General features: G+C 38.9%; 2 protein-coding genes across 2 annotated transcripts in view; one reads left to right on the top strand and one right to left on the bottom strand.

The window, feature by feature from the left end:
* The first annotated feature begins 404 nt into the window (after positions 1-404).
* Positions 405-27,203, top strand: part of LOC118735072 (alpha-methylacyl-CoA racemase) — a 43,637-nt gene continuing 16,838 nt past the window's right edge. Inside the window, exon 1 of the mRNA XM_036464675.1 lies at positions 405-561. Coding sequence (XP_036320568.1) covers positions 454-561 — 108 coding nt within the window. The 5' untranslated portion in view covers positions 405-453. The remainder of the gene's footprint in view (positions 562-27,203) is intronic.
* Positions 14,228-16,938, bottom strand: LOC118735071. Its single transcript, XM_036464674.1, has 2 exons — positions 14,642-16,938; positions 14,228-14,582 (listed from the first exon to the last, which is right to left on the bottom strand). Exon 1 carries the CDS (start codon positions 16,474-16,476, stop codon positions 14,824-14,826), a length of 1,653 nt encoding a protein of 550 aa, XP_036320567.1. The 5' UTR covers positions 16,477-16,938; the 3' UTR covers positions 14,228-14,582; positions 14,642-14,823.

The raw sequence follows: 27,203 nt of genomic DNA, 5'->3' as shown, positions 1-27,203 counted from the left end.
CGAAATGAAACAAAATAAGATATAATACCTTTCTGAAGAAACAAAATGTGTGTAAAGAGAAAAAAAAATAAGAATTTAACTATATTATTAGGCAAAGAATTGTTAAAGAAGTAACACTATTTCAGCTAAGGCAGTCAATATGGCGGAATTAGATCGTGAAGTTGCCAACCGATACACCTTGTATTATTGCATCATGATACATGAAAGGTTCGTTCAGAGAACGACAATGAACTTTTTGATGCACGTTGGCACAGGTGCACGAAATGTTTGTAATGAATAAAAAATTTACAGATTTTTTTCATTTGTATTTGGAAAAGTATCAAAATTGAAAAAAAGTATCTCTTCAAAATTAATCGAAAAATGTATCTGTTTTGATCCACTTGGGTCAAAACGGTCACACTGTTTGCTACAGCTCTAATTCATCGATGTTTTTTTTACATTCCTATTTCAAAAATGCCACTCAAGGATGTTAAAGTTATTGAATTTGTTGGACTGGCACCTGGACCATTTTGTGGCAAAGTTCTTGCCGACTTTGGAGCCTCGGTGTTGCGCGTTGATAAGGTACGTAACATCCATTGGCTGAGATTTCCATTACGGAACCAATTGCTATTCCTCGCAAAGTATACCGAATTTTTTTATGAAACTCGGTGGGGATACTATGGAGGTCATCCATTATGCAAAAATGATTATATCAACTAATCGCCTCTACAATTGCTTGGAAAATCGTTGGCTGTAATTTAGTTTGGCATCCCTGGAGATCCGCATTAAAGCTGATGCCAGATAAAACTTAAGTTTCTAATCTTTCTTAAGTTTCTTAATTTCTAGCTTTGCCAGACATTTATAACTTTGGCATAAAAGCGCCAGACGCAAAATTTATGCCACAATGAACGCCAAGAGAATTATGGGGAAATGTTTAATTATTGGCCCACCGTCCCAACTTTACGAAAAACCTCAGCCCTCCTTTCGGGACCTCCCACAGAGCCCTATGGAACCGTCTGAAAATGGGGGGAACAACTGAGCAGTTTGAAGTGGAATTTAACCCAACTAACAGAAACCGTGGGATTTTTAAATGGCTGCAGTTTAGTTTGGCATCGCCGGAGTTTCGCATTAAGGTAGCTATGGAACGGTAGAGGGAGTTCTCCTGATTGCAAATATATATACTTTAAGCCGCAGCAGGCTTATAGTTTTTAAGTTATTTGTTGTTAAAGTGTGTAAATTGAACTAACCTCTCGGTGCTATTTTACACAATAAACTTTAGTTGCATTAAAACCCCGGCCTGAGATTTCCACTTTAATATACAATTCTTAATTAATTAATTAAGTGAAACGCGTTTATAAATGTCTTCACAAACGTTTGCACATTTCACAAACAAGCAGAAATAACAATGGCTGACAGTAACACAAAATGTATGCTACCATACGTTAAAAAAATACACAAATAAGTGCGTATAATTAGGGAGTATAAGTGTACAATACGTACATACATTGCTCTTATTAAAAATAATAATATTAGGATCGATGGGGGGGGGGGGAAATTTTCCAAAACGGATTAAGGCTTTGAAAAAAAAACTTAGGGAGTATAGAGGAGCTTTTTCAGATTCTAAATCTGAAGACCCCACCCTCCGGAGGCTTATAGTTTTAAAGTAATTCGCATTTAAAGTTGCAAAAAATACCGAATTTAACCTCACCTTTTGCTTTGTACACCAATTGAAGTGAAATGTCAGTGCTGCCATACATATGAAAAAATGCCTCAAAAACACAAAACGGAAGCAATAAAAAAATGCAGATAATGATCGCGCGATATTTGATAAAAAAATTTAATTATTTATTGGTCGATTTTTTATTAAAAAGTTGCATAATTTATCGAAGTATCGATTTTATAATAAAAAGCGATGTTTTATTAAAAATGTTCATTATTCATCGAAGTATCGATTTTTAGAATATAAAGCGCCGCAAGCGTAAATTTTTAATAAAAAATCGCGCGATTTTTAATTAAAAATTTTCATTATATTTTTATATATGTTTTGGCATTTCTCTCGCAATTGCACCAAGATGACGTCACGCAAAAATTACGCTCAAAAATCCTCTCTCATTGGCGCAATCCTGTATTCTATCATTCTTGGTGTGCAACCATGGTTGAATCATCGGTTCTGTATTCACAATGTGCGTATACATATATAAGTGCGTGATAATTATAAAAACTTACTTAATTTACTAAAAACACATCATAAATGTAAAAAATATGTTTACATTTCATTGCGCGGGGTTTTGATGCAACTATTTTGCCGAAGTGTGTACATAAATATAGTGTTTATTGTGTGAAATAGCGCCGAGAGGTTAGTTCAATTTACAAACTTTAACAACAAATAACTTAAAAACTATAAGCCTCCTGCGGCTAAAAGTATATATATTTGCAATCACGAGAACTCCTACCAACCCATAGCCACCTTTTTTTTGTACGCGGGGGATGCCAAACTAAAATTTTCCAATCGACGCGTTTTAATGCGCACAACAATGGCCCTTAATATGAGCTGTATTCGATTTTCGATCTTCGCTGGCTATCGAAGATCGAAAGTGAAATTCGTATTATGAGCTATGCAAGCGTGTCAAAATTTTCGTTGAGTATCGAATTTTCTGTCGGAACAGAATTTTGCTTTCGATGGTGTAGCGAAGTGTTAGAAAATTGTGAAACATGTATGATTTTGTATATGTTTTCTTACATTTTGGCGGCTAGACACTAATTTTAAACAATTTTTATTAATTTCATGCAGTTCTAACATCGTGAATACTAAACACAAGCTCGAAAGGCTGGTTTTACTTGTGAAAGAAAATCCCAATACTCTGTTGGCACGGTCTCTGAGAACAAAATCGTAGCGCTGTTGATAGTTTTAAAATATTTTAAATAGATTTGGCTCACAAACGCCTCTTTAGATGGTCGGAACTTTTTAATGAATCCGTAGACAAATTTCTTAAATATATTTTATATCAAAATATATTCGAAAGGCTAATAAACTTAAACTCTCTTAAACATTTGCTACTCCTGGCCAGTTTACTAAGCTCTCATCCTCTGACGAATCGTTGAACCAGAACTCGTTGTACTCATTTTACCACGTTTTTATAAACTTGCTTTCTTTTTTACTTCATTTTAATTAGAACAAATTTACATAAATATGTATAAGCACACTATTTAGTTTGCTCGATTTGTAAACAAAGCTTCTCAGCGGTGAAAAATATACTATTGTGAACAACCTAAACGAGCGAAATTCACAATAGCGCTATTCTTCATCGAATGAACGCCATAATACCAAATGAAAATTCGTTCGCTCAGCACATTCGACCACAGTCGAAAATCGAACGCAACTCATAATAGGGGCCAATAATCCATCCATTTTTAATTCATTAAAGAGTTATTCGCAAAAAACACTTGCACTTTTCGCACTATGTTTTGATGAATTTGACGCAAATAAATGCGCTCAACTGAACACATATTCATTACTTTTTATACATTTGTGATGTTTTAAGTGTACACTTTCGCGAAATTCTGTATTTAATAGCAATTGGGGTGTTCACAGTTCGTTCCAAATTGTGTCTGAAAATGTAGACGTCTACATTTTGAGACATCTTTAGCATCAAACTGTGAGCACCCCTTTCTAGCAGTCGTCGCAAAATCGTCTCAAAACTTTGATGGTGTTGCCAGACATTTCTTCCTTGCGTGCATTTTTTATATGTCGCCTTTCGATTTTGTTTCTGAAAAATTGTAATTATTTAACTTAATTACCAATTCGTAATATTTGTTATTTCTTTTCCTTGATTTGTTTCTTATCATCAGAAATTGCGCTCAAATTAAATGCAAATACAGAAAACGTGCCCAATAAATAAAAAACATTGTGATTAGTATTGCCATAATGCAACCCTGCTGCGAGGTTGCAAAATGTAGACGCGTAAAAAACATACCTTTGAGTGTGACAAAATGTAGACGGCGTCGTTTTCCAATTTTATATGGGACACAACAACACCACAGATTTTACGGTTAGAAAACGTCTTAAAATGTAGACGTCTACATTTTGAGACACTATTTGGAACGAACTGTGAACACCCCAAATATTCCGATGGTGAAAATCCGCACAACAATCTTGCGTAGTTAATATACTGCCCGTTTCCACAGGATAAAGTTTATATCTTGATACATATGTTAGAATATAAATAGCCAATGGAGACCGCTCATTGCTCTTCAAGAGCAATATATATCAGAGCTTTTATCTTGCCATCTATTGCCGGCAATTTGGTAGTTTCACAGCTACATTTTCATTTGCACGAAAACTTCGTGGCTGCAACATCATTACTATTTTAATATAAAAGCAAAAGTTGAGCTGTTTCCTGTTAAAACATTTGTATTTATGTACTTGGATGTAAAATAACCTATTTTCTACATTTTTTAAGCGGGTAAATCCGGCAAAAATACATTTTCAAAGCTATCTTACAAATGATTATATCAAGATATAAAAAGCCCACACAAATATTGCCACTGATATACAGTGACGGGCAAAACTGTAACATGATGTAACACTTTTTACTTCAGCCATCGCTATCTTTCCAAGTTCTAACGACTTTCATAATTTTGTTGTTTATTCTTATTGGTACACCTCTGCTTCCTCTCTCATAACGATTTGAAGTCAATCCAACAACAATAAAAAGACCAGCATACAAAAATGTAAATTAGGCCAAATGTTACAGTTTTGCACTCACTCTCAACACATAGAATTCTCCTTTCTGCGTGCGAAGAAAAGGAACAGAAATCCCCTTTTCACAAAAGTATATTTCTTGTGCATTATTTGGGTGTTTTTAAAGTTGAAATACAAATTGTATTAATAGAGTGGCAGCACTAGTTTTCCTCCATCTTGTTTATATTAACTACACAAGATTGTTGTGCGGATTTTCACCATGGGAATATTGCTATTAAATACAGAATTTCGCGAAAGTGTACACTTAAAACCTCACAAATGTATAAAAACTAATAAATACGTGTTAAATTAAGTTCATTTATTCCATTCATTTGCGTGAAATTCATCAAAACAGTGCGGAAAGTGCAAGCGTTTTTTGCAAATAACTCTTTAATTAATTAAAAATGTTAATTTCCGGTCTCGGATTATTATTATTGGCGTTAAGACGCGTCGATTGATACCACTCTCGAACTTTTTCCATCCATTTGACCTACCTTCGCCATAGTGCACTACTACCCAAGAAAAGATGGTAATTATCTAGGTGGGCTTTCAACCGCTAAAATTGATTAAAATTTAGGAAAGGGGGTACCATTAGGCGCGTCTGGACCCCAGTAACAAGAATCCGAATCCGGAAATTAACTTTTTTTACCCGATCAAAAGTTATTAAGAAAAAACTTTCTCACAATAGCACCTTTTTTATTCACTTAATAGGTACACACACGACCGCACAAATCGCCCATATTTACCCATACATACAACAAAAGTACTTCATTTTAGCCACATATGTCAAAATATCGCTAAATATATCACTAAAAACTTATATATTTTATTTATTTTAATGTAAACAATTTTGGCGTGCTTCACGCGAAATTCACCTGCTGATGTGCGGTATTGCCACTCTCTAGCACTCCGAATTAATACAATTTATATAATGAAAAATTGTAATAAAAAGTCGCGCGATTTCTTATTACAAATTTTCGCCTGCGGCGTTTTTTTTTTAATAAAAATCGATACTTCGATATATAATGAAAATTTTTAATAAAAAATCGCGCAATTTTTTATCATAAATTTTCGGCTGCGGTGCTTTTTTTTATAAAAATCGATACTTCAATATAAAATAAAAATTTGTAATAAAAGATCGCGCGATATCCCATCGATACTTCGATATATAATGAGAATTTTTAACTGTTTGGTTATTTCCACAATTAATTATCCCACATAACAGTCTGGGCTCGAATCGTATCCGTTCACGGATCGAAAACTATACGAAAGAAAATTACGTGATACGTCAGGCAGTATAAGCTGAATGGGACAAAAAGTACGTTCCAGTATGTCTTAATCCGAAAAATGTGTTTTTACGTGACGAGTAGTACGATATCGTATGTGGCGATTCGAGCCCTGTACTCCGTGTAAACATTCAATATTTATTCCATTCAGATTGAGTGGCAATACCGCACATCAGCAGGTGAATTTTGCGTTGAGCACACCAAAATTGTTTACATTATAATTAATAAAATATATAAGTTTTTAGTGATATATTTAACAATGTTTTGACATATATGACTAAAATTATGTATTGTTGTTGTATGTATAGTGAAATATGGGCATTTTGTGCGTTTGTGTGAGTGTAGTAAGTGAATAAAAAAAGTGCTATTGTGGAAAAGTTTTTTGTTAATAACTTTTGATCGGGTAAAAAATATGAATTTCTGCTTTCGGATTCTTGTTATTGGGGCCTTACGCGTCTAATGGTACCCCTTTGACCAATTTTGGGGGTTCAAAGCCCACCTAGATAATTACCGAAAAGTTAACAAAAAATGTATTTAAAAAAATTTCACTAAAAATATATAAAAAAAACGCGACAGGTAAAAATGTTATGCTGTAAACACATAAAGGGCTTGTGATGTGTGGCAATATTTGCAGTTTCGTTCCACAACCCTATCGTGCACGGCTTGTAATTTTTTAATGAGAGCGTCAAAGCAGGCGAAACGGTGTTGGCATTTTGTGAAAAATTTTATTTCTTTATACAATTTCTTTCACAGTATATTGTGCTACGCAAATCTTTTTAGTACAATTTTGTGATGAATACTAAAAATATTTAGCTCAGAAAATTCACAGCGGGATTTTTTTTTGTTTTGACCTTGTTCGAATTTGCATTTGTAAGTTTTGAAAAAGTGTTAAAAATGTATTGGACGAATTATTATAACCAGGGAACGAATTTAATGGAAATTGCCTTTTTTTCTGCTAAGGGGATAGAGTTTGTAGATATGTAGTGACGTCCGTCGAACATTTTTCCTGTAAACCAGTCGTATTTTTAAGTTTTTGTCTTTTTTAGTGCCTTCTTTTGCTTTTTTTGCTATTTTTAGTGCCTTCTTTTGCTTTTTTTGCTATTTCTAGTGCCTTTTCCTGGCTATTTCGTTATTTGATTTAACCTTTTTTTTAGGTTTTTAGGTCCTAAAAATCCGTTCCCTGGTTATAATGTACCATAAGGTGTTGTGTTATTGTCTTTTATTTTACTGTGTTAATTTCAACTTTGTAATTTCAAAAATTTTATACTTAAGTGATTTTGGAGTTTATGGCTACTGTACACAAGTACACGAGTGAGACATAGTTGCTTAGTGTGCTAATTTTAAAAATTCAAATTCAACGTCACATTTTTTCACATTTACAGGCCTATTCTGCTTGTAACCGAAAATTTTGTAACAAGCTAATTTTGTTACCAACAATTGTCACCACTTCTTGCAACTGCAATTCTATTTACCTTGGTAACGTTTTAACTTATTCAGCAATTCAGCTATGGAGTTTTGTTGAAATTATTGTGTTGCATATTTCACGGTCTATTAAACTACCGTTTTTTGGAAGGAAAATCCTTCCTTATGGTTTGCTCAGGTCGCTTGACATTTCCCCAAGTACGATCTTACGCCGCGCAATTCAAATACGTGCTTGTGCATCTAGACGAGACAGTTCTTCCTTTTATTGCCGACATCGTCATGTCCGCACCTGCAGAAGACAAGTACAAAGCAATTAAAAAACGAATAATTGATTCTTTCGCTGAATCTGAAGATTCAAGACTCCGACGCATTCTTCGTGGCGTTGATCGTCTTTATGAGAAGCCGACAAGTTTTTTGCAATGACTCAGGAACCTATCCGGAGGAAAAGTTCCAAATTATTTACTCCGCACTCTTTTCCTCGAGCAGCTGCCGGAAAACGCTCGCTGTTCCGAACATATGGCACTAAAACAATACCATTTGATCTCGGACTCAACCGAAATTTTAAATGGTCATTCACCGTCGCCGAAGTCGAACATCCAATACTAGGAGCGGATTTTTTAAAACATCATGGTTTATTGATAGACTTACGCAATCAAAAACTTCTGGGCCCGAAACAAATAAATGATCGAATCGATTCACGTGTAGTGGAATCTATAGTCACAATTGATTCTGCGCAGGAAATACTTAAATGTTTCACTGCTGTGAAGAAATCAAAACACAAAGTGCAACACCATATTTCGACACACGGCAACCCAGTCTCCGAAAGGGCACGCCGCTTATCAGGGGAAAAGTTATCAGCTGCCAAAAGAGAGTTCGAAAAAATGCTCCGACAAGGTTTGTGCACACCTTCAAACAGCGAGTGGGCAAGTCCCCTTCATCTTCACTGTTTTTGTAGTGAAAGTCGAAGGTCGCTCGACAACGCTATCAACTGAACGCCTTAAGCCGGCATTTGTCGAAACCTTACCAGTTTTGGTTCATCCAGTAGCAACGCATAGATCATCCAGTTCAAGGATTTACGAAATACGACAACGTAGCGATATCATGACTTCTCATACAAGTTCGAGTCACTCCGGGGGGACTACTATGGCTACTGTACACAAGTACACGAGTGAGACATAGTTGCTTAGTGTGCTAATTTTAAATATTGAAATTGAACGTCACATTTTTTCACATTTAGTCAGTCAGTTATAATTATTCATCGATTGTAATTCGTTTTCTCGTTTGAAATAAATTTGAGTTGCCGTTTTATATGATTTCGAGTGCCTACAAGTTCAAACATCAAATAGAAAATTATTATTATTCAAACATTTTTCTTGCAACTGTTAACAACCGAATTTTATACAATATTAAATATTAAATTGAATTTCCTTAAATCCTTGATATACTCACTACTACATAATTTAAAAAATTGTATACTTAAGTGATTTTTGTAGTTCGAACATCAAATAGAAAATTATTATTATTCACACTTTTCTCGAAGTGCTAACAACATAAAAATAAATTAAGTTTTGTTAACTTTTAATAAAAATATTTTTTAAAAAAATATCTTTGGAATCAACTACAGGTGTGCTATCAGCTTCGTATTCAATTTTCAATACTAAATCTTAAAACAAAATGTCGAAATCAGCTTCTATAGAAGCAATATCTTTCATAACACCTTTCACACACATTTTTCCTGTAAACCAGTCTTATTTTTAAGTTTTTGTCTTTTTTAGTGCCTTCTTTTGTTTTTTTTGCTATTTCTAGTGCCTTTTCCTGCCTATTTCGTTATTTGATTTTACCTTTTTTATAGGTTTTAGGTCCTAAAAATCCGTTCCCTGGTTATAACGTACCATAAGGTGTGCTATCAGCTTCCCATTCAATTTTCGATACTAAATCTTAAAACAAAATGGATGTCGAAATCAGCTTCTATAGAAGCAATATCTTTGATAACACTTTTCACACACATTTTTCTGTTTATCCGATGCCACTATCCAATTCCTATGTGGATTTGCTCAGTGATTCCGAAAATCAAGTTATTTTTTCTCTATGGATAAATTTTTGAGATATTTGCAGTTTACCGATATTCAGCTTAAAACGGAGTGTTTCCACTTAGGGCCGTTTGCACCATGTCTAGTTAATTCTAACTCCCAGTTAAACATCTCTATCGACGTTATCGACACCCATCATATAACATGTGATCGATAAAGCAGTTAACGTGCTTAACTGAAGGATGTACCTCCAGTTAGCGTTAACTAGACGTGGTGCAAACGGCCCTTAATCACTTATATCTTTCGAACCAATTGAACAATCGTAATACGAAGTAAAGCTAATCAAATTCTCCATAAACCTTATATACATCACTCTTCGACAGGCCTGATAGTCTCTAAACTAATTAATAGTTCCTGATTTTTTGTTTTTTGATAAAAAAAAATTTAATTCAAATTTAACAGGAGAATAAAAAAAAAACTATTTCTCTGTAATTTTTTTTTTTATTTTGTATGAATGCCTGTTCCTTTACAAAAAAATGAAGGAATGAGTGTTGAAATGAAAATGCGCAAGGATTTTTTGTATGAAATATGAGCAGAAGAGAGTGATACTCAGGTGTTCACCATGAACCAACGACTACAGATCAGGAAATCCGCCATCGTTGTATTTGTAATCGATTTTCAGAAAAAAGTTTCCTTAGCGTTTTTAAGGTTTTTTGGTTTTGTTTACATCGTCTTCTACGCCTTCGTAGTGATATTTTAGCGATTTTATGTGTTATCTGCAGTGATTTTAATTTTAAATTTTGATTTATTACAAATTTATGATATAATATGAAGTGCTTTGTGATTCGAACAAGTTTGTGGTCAGAACATTGGCATTGAAAAATCGACCGGTGCCGATAATATGCGATTGTAAAACACTCGCAATCATTAAAACCATAATTTACGAACTTTTTTTGCTTATTGTCATCAAGTTTCACTTTTTATATTTTATAATAAATACCATACGATTATACGCACTCAATCACCGCGCTTTTTTTGTTTTCTTTGTTTGTTTTAATTTTTAGGCAGATGTCAAAAACGCTCAGAAATTTAATTTTTTCATTCTTTTCCGATTGCGTGATCTTGTTAGTTGGTTCATGGGTGTACACGTCGTATGAGTAGCATTCTTTCCTGCTCAGTTTTCATACAAAAATCTTTGTGCCTTTTTTATTTGACCACTCAGTCCTTTTTTCAAATCCAAAGATGATGCCTCTTTTTCCCTTAATAATGGCTTAAAAATGCGTTTGCTTACGAAGTGTACCTGAAAAAATACAGTTTTTCTATAGATTTCGTAATGAAGCACATTAGGTCAAATGATTACTTCTTCTGTGCAAAATTAAAATCAGCTAAAATATTGCATTATTTTAATGTAAAAAGATGGCAAACGTGAAAACAAGTGTAAAGGCAGTAAATAAAATGTTAAACAGACTTGGCTTTCGGAAAACAGTCTTTACTGCTTTTTTGTATGTTCAAATGATGAGTATATGTGTTGAGGTAGTACTCAAAAACATTGTCCAATTAGCTTGGTTTTGACACAAGTTATTTTCTTACCATAGGTTAGGTTAGGTTAACTCGGCTGCCCTAATCCCTCAGGAAAAGAGCACACTTAGGCCACCAAGGGCCCGTTGTGATGCCGTATAAGAGACTCCATATGTCCCTCCTCTTACCCTAGTAGTGGAACCACTTCGTTGCTCTGATAAAGCGCACAAAGTCATAGACACTGGCTGAATCCAGTTCGGCCAGACATTCAAAAGAATAATGGAGGAACGAGCATCGGCGAGCTCTAGCCAGAGCAGGACAGTGGCATAAGTAGTGCTCCACGCTTTCGATTTCCTCCTCATCGCGGCAGCTACGACAGTAGTCGTTTGACTGCAAACCCATTCTAGTGGCGTGAATTCCCATCAGGCAATGCCCGGTGAGAACTCCAATAACATGCCGCAACAGTGGTCGCTCCAAGTGGAGAAGAGGGTGAGATCTACGCTTGTCAAGCTTAGGCCAGATATGTCTTGCTATCCTGCAAGTAGGCTCCGCAGACCATCTTTTATTAGCCTGTCCGACGAAGTTATTCTCAAGCCAGAGCTTGCAAGAAGATAGCGGAATGCCCGCATTACGGGCTGTACTGATTGCAGGCAACAAGGTTCCTTTCCTTGCTAGTTCATCTGCAGTACAGTTTCCTGGTATGTCTTTGTGGCCTGGCACCCACACAACATTAGTGACGTAACACCTTGCCAGTTCATTAAGAGTACGTCTACATTCCAAGACAACCTTCGACGTAGATTTGTCACTATTAAGTGCTTTAATAGCCGCTTGGCTGTCAGATAAGATTGTTACCGCCTTCAGATTAATTAGAGAATCGATCAGCCAGCTTGCAGCTTCATTTATTGCTGTTAGTTCAGCCTGAAAAACGCTGCATAGATCTGGCAGACGGAAACTGAGGCTAAGTGAGAGTTCTTGCGAGTATACCCCACTTCCTACCTTCAGATCTAACTTGGAGCCATCAGTGTAGATGGCTGTTGAGTCAGAATACGATATCAGGACCGAATCCTCCTCCCATTCTTCCCTTGAGGGGATCCTTGTCCGGAAATAATTCTTTAGTCCCGTAGACGGGACTGTGTAGTCCAGGCGCCTAAAGTCATCTGGAAGATTTTCCAAGATCCTAGAGTGCCCAAACCTCGTGTCACTCCATTTGATTAGCGCATTTAATCTAATAGCATTACAGCTTGCCTGTAGTTTACCATATAGGTCCACAGGTAGCAAGTGAAGCAAGGTCTCTAGGGCTTTAGTCGGCGTCGATGGTAACGCTCCCGTGATCATCATGCACGCCACCCTTTGGACCGCTGTTAATTTGTTTCTTATTGTAGATTTATCTACGGACGGCCACCAAACCGTTATGCCGTAGAATAGAATGGGACGCACAACCGCTGTGTACATCCAGTTCACAATATGAGGCTTCAATCCCCATTTTTTCCCAATCGCCGATTTACAGGCATACATAGCAGTTATAGCTTTCTTGCAGCGCTCTTCTATATTGCGCCGCCAAGTTAACTTTCTGTCAAGAATAACGCCCAGATATCTAACCTCCTCCGAGAAAGTCAGTACGATACCGTTCAAGGAAGGAGGTTGTAGCCGGACAGCTTTCGTTTTCTTTGAAAACAGAACCATGGCCGTTTTTGCCGGATTGACACTAAGTCCTACTTCTTTGGACCAGGTATCCACGACGCGTAAGGCGCCTTGAACTAAGTCACATAGAACTTGGGGGTGCTTACCAATTGCCGTCAGGGCAAGATCATCCGCGTAAGCAATGACTTGGCAACCTGTGCCTTGCAACCGTGAAAGCAGGGTATCCACAGTTAGATTCCAAAGAAGTGGGGAGAGAACACCGCCTTGTGGGGTTCCGCGACTCGCATATCTTGTTATAGATACCTCCCCCATCTCCGAGTAAATAGTTCTACTGCCTAAGAGGCGACGAACAAACTCAACCATAGGGTGATCCAGCCCAAGGCGAGCTAGGGCTTGAAGGACCGCTCCCGGGAGAACATTATTGAAGGCACCCTCGATGTCCAGGAACACGCCTAGTGCAAATTCCTTAAAAGCGAGAGTCTTTTCAATGGTGCTGACAATACTATGCAAAGCTGTATCCACAGATCTACCTTTCCAGTAGGCGTGCTGACAGCTAGAGAGATTATTTACATCAATTTCCTGTCGGATCTGCAAGTCTACAAGTCTTTCCAGAACCTTGAGAAAGAAAGAAGTAAGGCTTATCGGTCGAAAGTCACTTGGTTTAACGTGGGAGGGTCTACCTCCCTTGGGAATAAAAACAACTTTCGCCAGGGTCCAACCCTTGGGTATGAAACTAAGCTTGATACAAGCCTTATAGATTAAGACAAGTATCGGACATAACACGTCAGATGCTGACTGAAGTTGGGCAGGGAAGATACCATCCATACCTGGAGATTTGTAGGGCTGGAAGGACTTTATGGCCCAGTCTACCCTTTGTACATCAATGAAGTCCGCTGAAGTCAACGGCCGTTCAGAGATAATAGCCGCGGTGTTGGGCTCCGCAGTACATCCTGGAAAATGCGCGTTCATTAGGACTTCAAGCATTTCCTCACGAGATGACGTCCAGTCACCATTTGGTTTCTGAATATACATCGGGTTCGTCGGACTTTTCGCAAGCACCTTTCGCAGGCGATTTCCCTCCGACTGACCCTCTATGCTATCGCAGTAATCCTTCCAGGAGTCCCTTTGGGCTTTCCTGGTGGCATTTTTGAATTTCTTCAGGGCTGCCTTATATGCAGCCCAAGAACCATCGCGCTTTGCCGCATTAAAGAGTATCCTGCTTTCCTTCCTTAGAGAGGCGATTTCTTTGCTCCACCAGTGTGGCTTCTTCTTTCCTCTCGGAAGTACAAGTGGGCAGGACGCAGATAAGGCCGAATTACAGGCTTCGGTAATGCAATCAACGGCTTCTTCAATTTGTTCCGATGAGCCTAACTCACCGAGAGAAGCAAGGTTTGCGAGAGAAAGCTCCGCTTCATCAGGTGGAGACAGTAAGCCTAGCTTACTGAGAGAAGCCTTGTTGAGCAAATTCCCCGAGAGTACTTTCCTAAACTTAGTCCAGTCAGTACGTCTCTTGTTTCTGTAAGCAACCGAGGCCGGAAGTTCAAAGGAGATTACAAATGAGAGATACATGTGATCAGAGAGTGAATGGTCGCTCAGTACCTTCCACTCCCTAATACTCTCAAAGAAAGCGCTAGACGATAAGGTAATATCTAATACCTCCTTCCTATTTGAGGTTACAAAAGTGGGTTTATCACCAATATTACAGATGGCTAGATTATATAATAATATAAAATCAAGTAACAACTCACCCCTCGGGTTGATGTCGGTAGATCCCCATACCGCGTGATGCGCATTCGCATCGGCTCCTATGACTATGGGAAACTTCCTCGAGTTGGCCTCTTTCACCACGTCCAGTAACCGAGCGGGAGGGCAGTCTTGGCGATCGTAGGCCATGTATGTACTGACCAGCCAGAGTGTTGTGGATTGGCTTTCCACAGAGATGCTCACCGTATCTTCATCGCTGAACTGTGTGAGTAAATTATAAGAAATACTTTTTTTGATTAATATACATGCCCTGATCTTACCTGCCACAGGTGCCGACACTATGCGGTAAGCATCAGAATTAAGTCCACAAACCCTGTGCTTAACAACCCAGGGCTCTTGGACAAAAACTAGCTCCTCCCCTCTATCACTGAGGTGCAGGAGCAGAGCTGCAGAAGCTGCTTTAGAGTGATGAAGGTTTATTTGTAGAACCTTCATCCACAGCTTATAAAATATCGTCCCCGTCCATCACTTCTGGCGGGGTTCTATCGAACGCCTCAACGATGGTATCATCGGCGTCCTCTGAGTCCGACGTCAGAAGCAGGTTCCCGAACTCCCTCGTCCACCGGTTAAGTACCGATCCGTCACCAGAAACAGATTGCGTATCGCTATCTGTTTCCGCTGCCGAGTCTGACCTCACCACCGGGCAAGTGGCCTCGAGAACCTCCTGGACCTCTTGGTTAGAAGCAGGACCGCTCAAGGCGTTTTCTGCTCCAGATATAGGGCCGCCTTTAGGCGGAAGATTGCCAGCCTCGGGTTCACCCTCGGTGTTCCCCGGCTCTATCATTTTACCCTCATTCCCTTTTTGGGTTTTGAGGGTAATGGAGTAAAAGCCGTAGCTAATTACTCCCTTGCAGTCAGCAAGGATCGGGAGAGACTCCTCGTTTATCACCAAGGTGATGTAACGCTGCTGCTCCCTAACCTCGCTGACCTTCACTACTTTCCAATCAAGGGCTGGTAGTGCATCATTTGAGACCTGGATGATATCCAGAATCTCCTCAGGACTCGAGGGTTCCTCTGGGACCCAGGCTCTGGCTCGCGGCTTACAAGGGATTTCATCCCTGTGCACTGCCACCAAGTCAGCGCTGGGCCACAGTTCCCCAAGAGAAGAAATTGCTTCCTTATAAAGTCGCGCCGACCGTTCATCAGCGCAGGAAACTAATTTGATGCGGCCTTGGTAGAGACCAGCATCGCGGACAGTTGGCGCAGGGCCAGGATTTTTCCGGAGAATCTCCTTGTACACCCGGCAGAGACCCACCAGGACGGACCTCCAGTTGTCGGCCGTCAGGTTTCCTTCCGGGTGCCCCCTATCCATAACCGCCAGGATCAAGTGGTCCTTGGCCACATCACTGAAAGCCCTCAGAGCCCTTGGAGGGTTAAGAGGGCTGTTAGCGTTAGAGGTTTTGGGCCTCTTAGGAGCAGCATCCACGTTATCTGCTGACCTTTGCCTTTTGCTGCCCAGCTCCCTAGGACGAGAGTGAGTGGGTGCAGGTTTGTTGGCGGCATTTCCTTCCTGAGGTCGCTCACGACTTTCGGAGAGAACGCCCCTCGCCCTCTCAACCACTTCCCTCATACTCTCGGGAACCGGGTCATTGCCGAACTTCCTCAGTAGTCTAGAAGCGGCTCTTCTGTCCCTTTTCGCCCTGACTGCTGGTCGGACTTCTTTTTTGGTCCTCGAACCACTGGGACCTGGGACGCCTTTGCGTTGATCCGACTTCCTACCCTCAAGGGGCTTGCGGTCGGTGGTGCTGTCCGTGCAGGACTTCCGGGTGCCAGTATCGCCTTCTCCCGGCGCCGCTTTGGAGCTGCCCTCAAGGGGTGTACTCGCAGCTTCCAGAGATGTGGACGACTGGCACGAGAGGTCAATTGGCCGTGCAGGCTCCGCTTGCAACCCAGACGCCAGTTGACCACTACCCACCAGGGGTTTGTTGCTACTGACGCCGGGCGCAACATTTAGTATTGTTAGCCGTTTAGGCTCCTTCGGGACCGCTCCAGCGGCTACCGAAGATGTCGTTTTTAGACAGACTTTAACGCCGTGTCCGTCGGCGGCATTTTTACCCGTGCAGGGATCCGGGGCTACATTTTTTGAGTTCATCATTTCTGGTTCGTTGGTCGCCTACTGAGCCGAAACCGTTCGGCGACCGAAAATATGGGTAAGGGGAAAAAACGGTCGGCCTCAGCAGAGCCCCATGCTGAGGTAAGTCCACCGTTACTCCCGGAGGCGGACAGGTATCCGGGAGGCGCCGTTAGAATACAGTCGGAAAACCCCCTGACTGCAAACCATCCAATGGGCACGGTGACGCATGACACCCTGGATTAGGGGGGCGTTTTATACCTACCGCCAGGTACCCCCTAGAAATAGCCTAAGTATGGCCACCCCAGCCCCCCCTCGGACGAGCCCGTACGGCCTACCACTAGACCTAGATGAGGCAGGGGAGTTTATACCTCGGCCTTGGCTAGGCCCCGCCTGCTTGCACCACTGCAGCCATAGGAACAGGCCTACCTTGCCACAGCGGTGTAAGCAGCGATGCCCATTGCCCAGTCGGCACCCGCTTGGAGGATATATCTAGGAGGATTTTCGCCAACCATTTTCTTACCATACTCAACCCCGCCCCCTTTAAAATGAGCTACATAATAAAATAAGTATGGTCACATGTACATAAATGGTTTCTTCTAGCGATTAGTTATGGCATTATCGAAATTCCTAAATTGAAAAAGAAGAAAAATATTTACTACATGTCTCGCAGATATGTCTTGAGGAGAGATTCCTAAAGCAGTTAGTCTTCATAAAACACTTCATTTTCACTTGAGGTTTCAGTATTTCCAAATTCTCCACCGATATTATTTATATTCAGAATACAAATGCTGCTTTGTGACACATTTCCCAAAAATTGCTGGTAACTTCCTGAAAAGAATACGAATGTTTATGAAACTAATTTGTTAAAAGAATGTTCAAAGCTCTATTCACTTTGAGTAAAAAAAATTCGAAATTTCAGTCCGTGAGTTCTCTCAAGGATTTGCCTTTTTGCGAAGGGGATAGTGTATTTGTAACATAGCCTCTGCTACGCTACAGGAGATGAAATGTAATCCAAATTGAGGCTGCTATTTTTTTTTTACTATCACATACTTCCATTTTCACTATTTATCACCATTAAAATGGATTATTTATCACCAAACAATGTTGGAGATATTTTTGGAGATAGCTGAAAATTCGAAATAAGGTTGGCTATCCTATTTTAGCACTTTAGCGATAGCGAAAGTTAGAATCCGGCTGATGGTCGACAAAGTTGGCTTTTTGATTTCGAAAAGAACCTCATCAGCAAGAAACGCTACGTTTTCAGATCTAAATATTTTAGCATCCTTTCCAAATTGTTTCCCATAATTTTCATATTCATTTGATAAATAATTGCAAAAAATAAGCGTTTTTTCTTCTAAGAGTTTCATGGAACTTTCGCAAATATCAGCAGCACCAATTTTTTTTCAACATGGTTGACAACCGAAAAAGGCTGATGGTCGATACAGTTGGCACAGTTGGTTTTTCTTGAAAACTGCTAAAAACGACAAGTTAAGTAAAATAAAAACAACTCATTACATCTTAATTTATCCACTTCCGATTCCATTTTGTTTGCCGAAAGTTAACAAAATTGTAAAAGCTTACATAAAATCATAAATGGAAATAATTAGAAAATTTTTGAGGTTATGCAAATAAGTAAGTTTTTTGCAAACAAAAATTTTCCTTTAATTATTCGAACTTTACAAAACCAATGCACTTGAAATTTACAAAATAAACCGGTTGCGCAAACAACGTATCAATAACGTTTTGAAAGTGTAACTTTGGTTTATTGCTGTATAACGGTGCTTTTTTATTTTACAAAAACGAATTGAAGTTTCTGTAAAATGTAAAACTGCCTTTACGAAATTGGACTTTCGCACAGCCAAATGTATCATTTGACCTAATGTGTGAAGGAACAATTTCATTTCCCAACACTGAGGCGAAATGTAAGCATACCTGTCAAATTAGAAAATAGAAATTGCTCGGCTACAACTTGGCGTGCAATCTAACGATAGCATGGGCGTGTGTTGTGGATTGTGTTCAGTTCATATGGTTTACACGTATTTTATTTAGACAGGCTGCACGCCGCACACCAAAAGCCCTTTATGCGTTTACAGCCTTATAGTAATAGTAATATGATAGTATTTTAGCGCAGAACTTCTTTCTGCGTAGGCGGTCTTCGGCCGCACTTAGGGATTATAACCCTCACTAAGTAGAGTTCTCCTTTCTGTGTTGCCAAAGAATGGGGGCTGAACACCTTTCGGCCTTCGAATACATATTTTCCATGGAAAGCTTTATATTTTTAATCCTTACAGGGTTATATCTTATTTTCTTTTGTTTCTCATCCTGGCTTAGATGTAGAATACTTACAATTCCCCAATTACAAAATTTATATCAGGATCGATAGGGCTTTTAGTCCTCATCATAACGGTATAAATTTTTTTTTGTGCGGGAAATAATAATTACTGGTGATATTGAAATTCAAAGTACGTAGAAGCTGGGAACAACTGCACTAAGTGCAGAATACGTACATTTCTCTGATTAAAAAAGTGTATATTAGGAGCGATAGGGGTCTTAGTCCTGATCATAACAGTATACATTTATTTGGGGGAAATAATAATTAATAGTGTTATTGAAGTTCAAAGTAGAGAAATGTATGTATTCTGCACTTGTTCCCTCATCCTTCTTGTATATTTTAGAGTTTGACAGCTGAACGCCGCCATTTAATTTGCATATGCAACCAAAGTAGACGCGTGATTTGGAGGTGTTTTCATTTAACAAATTGTGATTAATTGGTTAAAACTAATGTAATAAAGAAAGTTATAGCTAATCGAATAAAGTGTAAAGTAAATGTACGCTAATTTCCGAATTTTACAAACAAGGGCATATTTCAAAATGAATTTCTAAACAAATTAGTGGCCAAAAACTACAAAAGTATGAGTGAATGTTTATATCTACAAAATAAGAAATAGTACCGTCTAGACCTTGGACTATTTGATCTAGAATCCTGTTGAATTCGCTAGATGCCGTTTTTATCTCGAAAGATAATCAGTTAATTTTGTACGTACCCCTGTGCGTAGATATGTTTTGAATTTCCTTGCTGTCGTCGTCAACGTGGACATGCAGGTACGCTTTGTACAGGTCGATTTTACAAAAATATTTCGCGTTTTTCAAGTAATTAAAAATTTCATCAATACGCTCTATCAGATAATGAGCCGGCTGTAACTGCTGGTTTACGCCAATAATCTAACGTTTCCATCCGGTGTCTGAATTACCACTAGAGGCGAGCCCCAGTTGCTAGTGTTTACTTTTGTGATGATGTTATCTCGCTCTATCTATCTATCTATCAATTTCTTTTTCAACCTTTTCACGTAATGAAAATGGGACTTGTCTATCCCGAAAAAATATTGGCTTGGCGCCTTCTTGGAGCTTTAAACTACACACGAAACCCGGAATACAACCAATTTTTTCTTCACAAATTTCTGGGTATTTATGCACTATATGCGAAATTACCTCACAAGGTTTATTTTGCTCGTTTGCTGATATGCTGTCAATTTCATTTAAATTGATTTTCAAATGACGTGTCCAAACACGACCAAGTAGTGGAGAATGGCTAGACGACACAACGTACATTTGTTTTTTCTATTAGTTTTTACCGAATTTCACATTGACGTCTACAACACCTAACAGCTTGAAAATATTTCCAGTTTTTGTTCTGAAAGCAATGTGTTGATTTTAATTCTGACTTGATGTCAAGATTTTTTGCTGCTGAAGCATTGTCCGAAATGCAAATTCCGGATGATACGCAAACCCCATTGTATGTTCAAACACAAAGATGGATTGGGTGTTCAAAACACGATGTTAGAGGAGGTCGAAATTGTGAATATCACAGGTATATATGAACATACATTCATTTACAGACATATACATACATTTTATATTAATTTGTTCCATTAATTTTATTTATTCATTTCTTTTGCAGCTCAACCTCAGCAACCAATATCGGAAACGTTGGAGAAGGTCGAAATTGTGAATCTCAAAGGTACAAATATACATATGTATGTATATTAATTCGATCGAGTAATTTCAGAAATTCGTTTCTTCTACAGCGCAGCCGTCATGTTGTTGTTGTTGTAGCGGCACTACTAAGCCCCGCCTTTTTCGGGTCTACGTTCAATTCGTCAAGCTCAACTAACGGGAGGCCCAGGAAACGAGCTGATTCGATGGGTTCGGACCAGAGGGAGAGGGGTGTTAGCTGAGTCGGATTGAGCTGGCATGTAAAGAGGTGGTTGGTGTCGCGGGGGGACTCTCCACATGCCGGGCACTCGTTGGGGATATTGGGGTCGAGTCTGGACAGGTAGCTGTTGAGGCGGCTACAGTATCCAGACCGTAATTGAGCCAGGGTAACGCGGGTCTCTCTTGGCAGTTGAAGCTCCGTCTCTTCTACAGGTGGTGATTGGGCTCCTATTACGGCATTCATAGGTCGAGAGTCGAGGTAGGTGGTAACTGACTCTCTATGAATGTTGTTGATGGCTCGTCTGTATGTCGTCGGGTCCAATGGTTGGTCTACGTACTGCTGGACTGCGTCCTTGTACACGAAAAGGTTCCCCCTGACGTGCCTGGGCGGAGGCTCCTCCTGAAGCAACGGTCTGTTAGGGTGTTCACTTCTGTGACACCCCACCAGAAATTGCTTACAGAGCATTTTGTTGTGTTCCCTTACGGGGAGCACTTGGGCCTCGCTGTGCAGGTGGTGCTCAGGCGTCATCAGAAGGCACCCAGTCACTGTCCGGAGTGCGGCGTTCTGACAAGTCTGTAGCTTCGTCCACTGCGTCCAACTAGTCCCCGGCTATCGAAGGTGACCCCTAAAATTTTCGGGTTGTTTACAGTCGGTATTGGTGTGCCATCGACGTGTATACCTAACTCTAGCCTGACCTCCTTCGTCCAGGTGGTGAAGAGGGTCGCCGTTGATTTCGTTGGGGAGAGTGTTAGGCTCCTTGCAGTGAAGAAGCGAGAAAGGCTGGAGAGATAGTCGGTCACTTATGAGCAGAGGTCATCAATTCCATTCCGTCCGCCGTCATCGACCATATTGACTCCCAGCTGTAACTTTTCCAGTCTTTAATCGTTTCCACCAGCTCGCCGTTGCCCAAGGAAGCATCGACAGTAGAACCGCGACAATACTTTGCAACAGTTGCACAACAGCGGCAATCACGGAAACGCAGATTCCGTGACCCAAATAATGGCGAAAACGAAATGCGACAGCAGCTTATAAATCTTGAATTGACGCAGTCACGCGAACTCCACGCAACAAATATGCGCCATGCCCTCGAGTTACATACTGCTAATATGGAAGCGGTTATGCTACAAAAAACTGCTCAGAAGCAAATAATGCAATTCTTCGCTAATCGGGAACAAGAAGCGCAGGAGCGTCACATCCTATACTTAAAGACGCACAAACCGATAAATGCACAAGAATCTGAAAAAATCGTCCAGAAGGAGCTTGAAGATTCGAGCATTTATGACGACATATTAATTATTTAACTATAAAAAAAAAAAAATGTTATTCATTGCAAAAAATAAATTAATTAAATGAAATTATCCTCTTTTCTAATCAAGTCAAGTGATTGGTGTGTGTGTTCACTGGCATGGTTACTATTTGGAGTATCTTCTGTCGCACCAATGTTGATCTCTATTTCGTTGCTAGTGAAGCAAGGTGGTGTTTTGGGTAATTGCTCATTCTCATCGATACAGATGTTGTGGAGTACTGCAGCGGTCGCAACAAGCATTTATGCAGTCGATGTTTTGGCACGCAAACCATAGGCAAATGCTGGAAAGCGTCGCTTCAGCACTCCATATGAGCGTTCCACGCAATTCCTTGTGGCGATAATTGCCCGCTGATATTCTTGTACGTGTTGTAATCCAGCGCGAAGCTCAGAACAATTTTTTGCGAATGGTGTTGCCAGGAAGGGAGAATTGGCATAGCCGGAATCACCGACTAAAATGTAGTGGCGAAATTCGCCCCCTTCGAATTGCTGCCATAGTGCACTCGATCGAAATATAGACGAGTCGTGTGCCAATCCTGCCATCGTGTAACGGTGTTCAGATTTTCAGATTAGCTGCTGCAACCGTTTGAACATTCAAAGAAAAATATCCCTTCCTGTTTCGGAATATTTCCGCGTTTGGGCCTCCCGGTGACTGAATTTTTCTGTGTGTACAGTCAATGGCTCCAATGACTCTTGGCAAATTTCCAAACATATAGAAAAGGGCAGCCGGCGTTTTTAGTTCCCCCTGTGTCCGCGGCATTCTAACTATATCAGGTAGAATTCGGAGAACTGCTTTGCACACTTTTGGCAACAAGTTGCTAATCGTAGGTTGGGAAACTCGTATAATATCACCAACGATAGACTGTATGCTACCAGCAGCCAAGAAACGCAATGTGCATAGTAGCTGCACTTCGTGTGAGATATAGCGGTGTCTGTATATTTAATTAGTATACATATGAACTCAATACAGCTTTTGATACCTTTGATGTACTTCTGGCATGTAAGGCACAATCAAGTGTAGCACGTGCTCAAATCTTGCATTTGTCATACGGAATCGAGAAAAAAAAGTCAAAATCGTCGCACGAGTCCATTTTTGTGGTCTTCGTCGTAAATGCGTTGAACACGTCAATTCCGATCAGCACATTGGTTCGAGATGGGCGCGCCATTATATCACCTAAAATGGATAAAAAAAATATAGTTACAAACTAAAAACAGTTTACATTTCTTACCTGTAGGTATTTCGAAAGCAATTGTAAGTCAATAATGAATTTTGAATGAATTAAATAGAATAACTGCCTTATTCGCTAGTTTCTGCCCGCTTAGTTATTACCCGGTGTTGGCGCAGTCACCTGCTTGTTCATTCAATTGTATTAATCTTTTTGTACCTTAATGTTATTTTCGTAGTTACTTGCTTGCTCAAGCGAACCTATCCTCTATTGTACCTTAATGTAATGTAATAAGTGATATCGATTTCTAATTTTGTAAAAACGATCACATCACTAATGAAAAAATCCAAACTCATTCGTGATCTGGCGCTCAGTATATCCAGTAAACAAACTTAGCTATTTTATTTCACCAAGTTTGGTCCCCATAAAGGACTAGTGTTGCAAGCAACGCTTTTTCGGCAATTAGGGTGTTGTGCAGCTATTTAATGTGGTGAAAATTATTTAAGCACTGGAGAGATTTATTCACATGGAATTGGAGATAGGGCTGATAGATTTATTTTAAATAAATTGTGAATCTGCGAAAATATCTTTTCAGCAGATGAATATACTTTTTAACCTTTTTCCCGAAAATTTACATACAGGCTCGAAAATATGCGAGTAACATTAGGTTTGTATAGTAACTTCTCCAGTAAAACATTGCAGCGAGAGCGTAAGAGCAAAATAGAGCGTAAAATTGAGAAGAAGGGAAAACTAGCAGAAGAGGTTATTGAACACAAAACTAGCAAAAACTTGCAAGTGAACAGTGGTTGCACTGCTTTGACAATCTGCTGTAAACATTTTACTATTTATAAATCAGTTTTAAACTCTTTGCTTTACACACAAGCACTTACACTGTACAGTACATCATTAATATTTTGATTTCCACTCATTTTACTTTTGTTTGTGCCAAGGCGAATCAATATAAGGTGATAGCAGGAGTACAAAAACAAAAATTTAATGTATTTTCTTTTTGCTTTGGCGGCATAAACTGTCAAAATCTGTAAGAGTGTGTGTAGAAATTCAAACAAAATTTTTCAATCTGATATCAGAAGCCGTGCGGCGAAACACATACACAAAATCAGCTGAGCTAGTAACACCACTTTATATATATTCTTTTGACATTTATTCTTCTTCTGCTAGCTAATTTCTGCTAGTAAAAATTTCACTAGCAAGAATTTGCAGCTCTCTCGTGTTGTTACGCTATCGATTCAGTGCTCTCTTGCAAATTTTTTGGGTTATCATACACTTTTCCAGTAAAAGTTTGCAGGTTCCAGTACAAATAAGTACTGACTATTGGTAACTATACAAACCTATTCAAATATCGTCGCCTGGATGGAAAATTGCCGGAAGCGTCATTTAGACAATTTGTGGTTTTTGGATATCTTCTTTAGTTTCCGACTAATTGACTAAAATTTTTTCGGTTATTTGGTACAAATTGCGTTAGTATTGCTGTCGTGCTAAACTAATCAAGATCTTTCAAATAGAGTTATCTGTTCTTCTTTAGTTTCCGGCATATTCAGCTTTATCAAGAGTTTCATTTTCTAGAACCCGGTCACTTTTCGTTTGCGTGTGTTCACTACAGGTGGATGAAAAAATTGTTGGCGAAATTTTGTTCGGGCGAAACTCACGATTAGGCTGATTAGTAAAAAGTATGGTTAATTTATAAAAATTGTTATCACATTTTGGCGTATATCACTAAAACTGTCTGCAAATTTTTTGACAAATGTCGTATACGGCAAAATTTTATTAAACTCATAAATGGTTAACACTAAACTAAAAAAAATAAGATAATTTAAGAATTTCATGAACTAGTACATAGCATTCTCTGACACTTTGGATAAAATCTGTAGTCGTGTTTCTGAGAAATTGCATTCCAAACTTCAATCGTGAGTTACCGAAAGTAACTTGTGACAATCTTTTATCCAGGGATCTACATAAATTATAATTGTCATTATTTTCGCAGTTGGAGTATATGCCAGACGAGTAACAGGTATTTACATACAAGTATACCTAAATTAGCGCGTTGAACTTGTATATTTATCTCTCTCTAACGCATTAATTCTATATACGTCAGTACCAACGCCTGACAAAGCTATGTCTAAATTTAATAATGGCTCTGTGACAAAATATTCATGGAATGTATTTGTAGATTTTTATTTACTTCATTTCATACATTAGTATTGATGTTTTGTTTTTCATACATTAGTATTGATGTTTTTTACTAAATACCAGGAATAAATATTTAATAAAAAACTATTTCATTTAAGCTTAACCAACTTTTAGTTGCTCGGAGCTAATTTTGGAACGCTCATGAAATATTTTCATAGACAGTAAATGCAACCCTGGGTGCATCATTAATGACCCGAAAAACCAAAACAAATAACGAAATTCCATCTGAACCAATATTTTCAAAAATTATACAGCAAAACAAAAACAATTTTTCCAATTTATGCACTGGTATTTTCATTATTGCAATACAGTTTCAGCTCTTCAAACATTTTCCACATTATGCTTTTAAAGCTAGTAGTTTCCGACCCCATTTGCTCGTTTTTTTCAGTTCTGAATTTAGGCTGGGTTTTATGGGAACTTACTGTGGGTGCATACAGACCACATTTTGTAAATATGTACATAGATATATATGTATACACTTCAACTGAATTGTGAGATATTTAATTTTATTTTATAATGAATAATGAATTTAATTTTTGCAATTTTTTATGTTTACTAGATGTAAGACAATTTTTAATTTTCTTTATATATTGCATACTTTAGTTTTAATTCTTTTTAAGTTAAGTTGTAAAGGTAAAAATAGGCCTCCTGAGGAACCGAGCACCTTAAAAAAAAAATCGGTAACGCGCCTAAAAGCTTACCTCACAGGTGGTGTGGAAAATGCAAGAACAAATATAAATGGAATAATTTTCGAAATTATGAAATGGTTACTGGGCCGTATGAATAAAAATAATCAATTACTTTTTCTTAAAATTTCACACCTTTTACTCGATTTATTCAAACAAAAGTGAAGTAACCGGTATGAAATTTTAAGAAAAAGCAATTGCTCAGTTTTTATTCATACGACCCATTGGTATTTTCCATCTCAAAAGTGATCATTAATTTGAACGTTATTTAAGCTGCCTTTACACGGTCGCTGTTTGTCGTTTAACTGAAATCTACCCGTGTAAATTGCACTTCAACCGTAAAATGTAAGCGTTTTGGCTGGTCAATATCTCAGTCGATTTTCCAATCGACAGAAATCGACCCGTGTGAAGTCAACTTCCCGAATTTTTTAATTTTCTTTTTTTTTTGCTTGGGCGCCTTTTGAAGATGTGCCAAAGTATATTGTCGCTTTAAATACAAAATAAAAATTCTTTAAGCGATCTTTCGGAACAGTTTGTTGATCTTATGCTCACGGCTACCGAAAACACCAACCTCAACGTAGTGATTAGCCTTCTTGCGCCAGCCTCGGTTTGATGTGTTGAGCTTGAATGGCATCAGGAAGTTGGGGGCTTTCTTGAAGTGGGTTCCAACAGTGAATATTTCGTGCTCCAAATAATCAACGCACTGAATTTCGTGCGCTTTAAGCAATTTGCTGTCAGAGATTGGGACACGTTGATGGTTGTGCTAGACAATTCCACGTTTGTACATCAATTAACGAACTGATTTAAGATTTGGATAACCCCATATAGGGTTCGGCATACGTAGGTTATTAATGGTTGCCTTGTTCAATTTGATGAACAAACCGTGTTTAATGTGGCGAAAACGGAACAACAGTAAAACTTTTGGTGCAACTTTGTTGATATCGCGGATACGGATCACAAAAGCCAATTTGGATTTTTTAGACACGTAGAATTGGCCGCGTTATTTCTCCACACGGCGGAACTTCATCTCACGGCGTCCATCCCGGAGTTTTCTTGTTTGATATTTCTCAGCATGCACCAAGTTTTCACGTTTACGGAGTGTAATCGCAGCAGAGCGCTTTAGTTTACGCTTGATCAGGGTAGCAGTTTGCTGGCATGCTTCTTGCTGAACT

Source organism: Rhagoletis pomonella, unplaced genomic scaffold (assembly GCF_013731165.1).
Source record: "Rhagoletis pomonella isolate Grant_MI unplaced genomic scaffold, Rhpom_1.0 Rhpom_scaffold_00003, whole genome shotgun sequence".
In the NCBI taxonomy this organism is placed as follows: Eukaryota; Metazoa; Arthropoda; class Insecta; order Diptera; family Tephritidae; genus Rhagoletis; species Rhagoletis pomonella.
The sequence above is the reverse complement of the archived record's forward strand: the minus strand, read 5'-3'. Positions and strand labels throughout refer to the sequence as shown.

Bases quoted from the DNA above. Each gene is read 5' to 3' on its own strand.
- LOC118735071 (XM_036464674.1), bottom strand. From the start codon at position 16,476: ATGATGAACTCAAAAAATGTAGCCCCGGATCCCTGCACGGGTAAAAAT.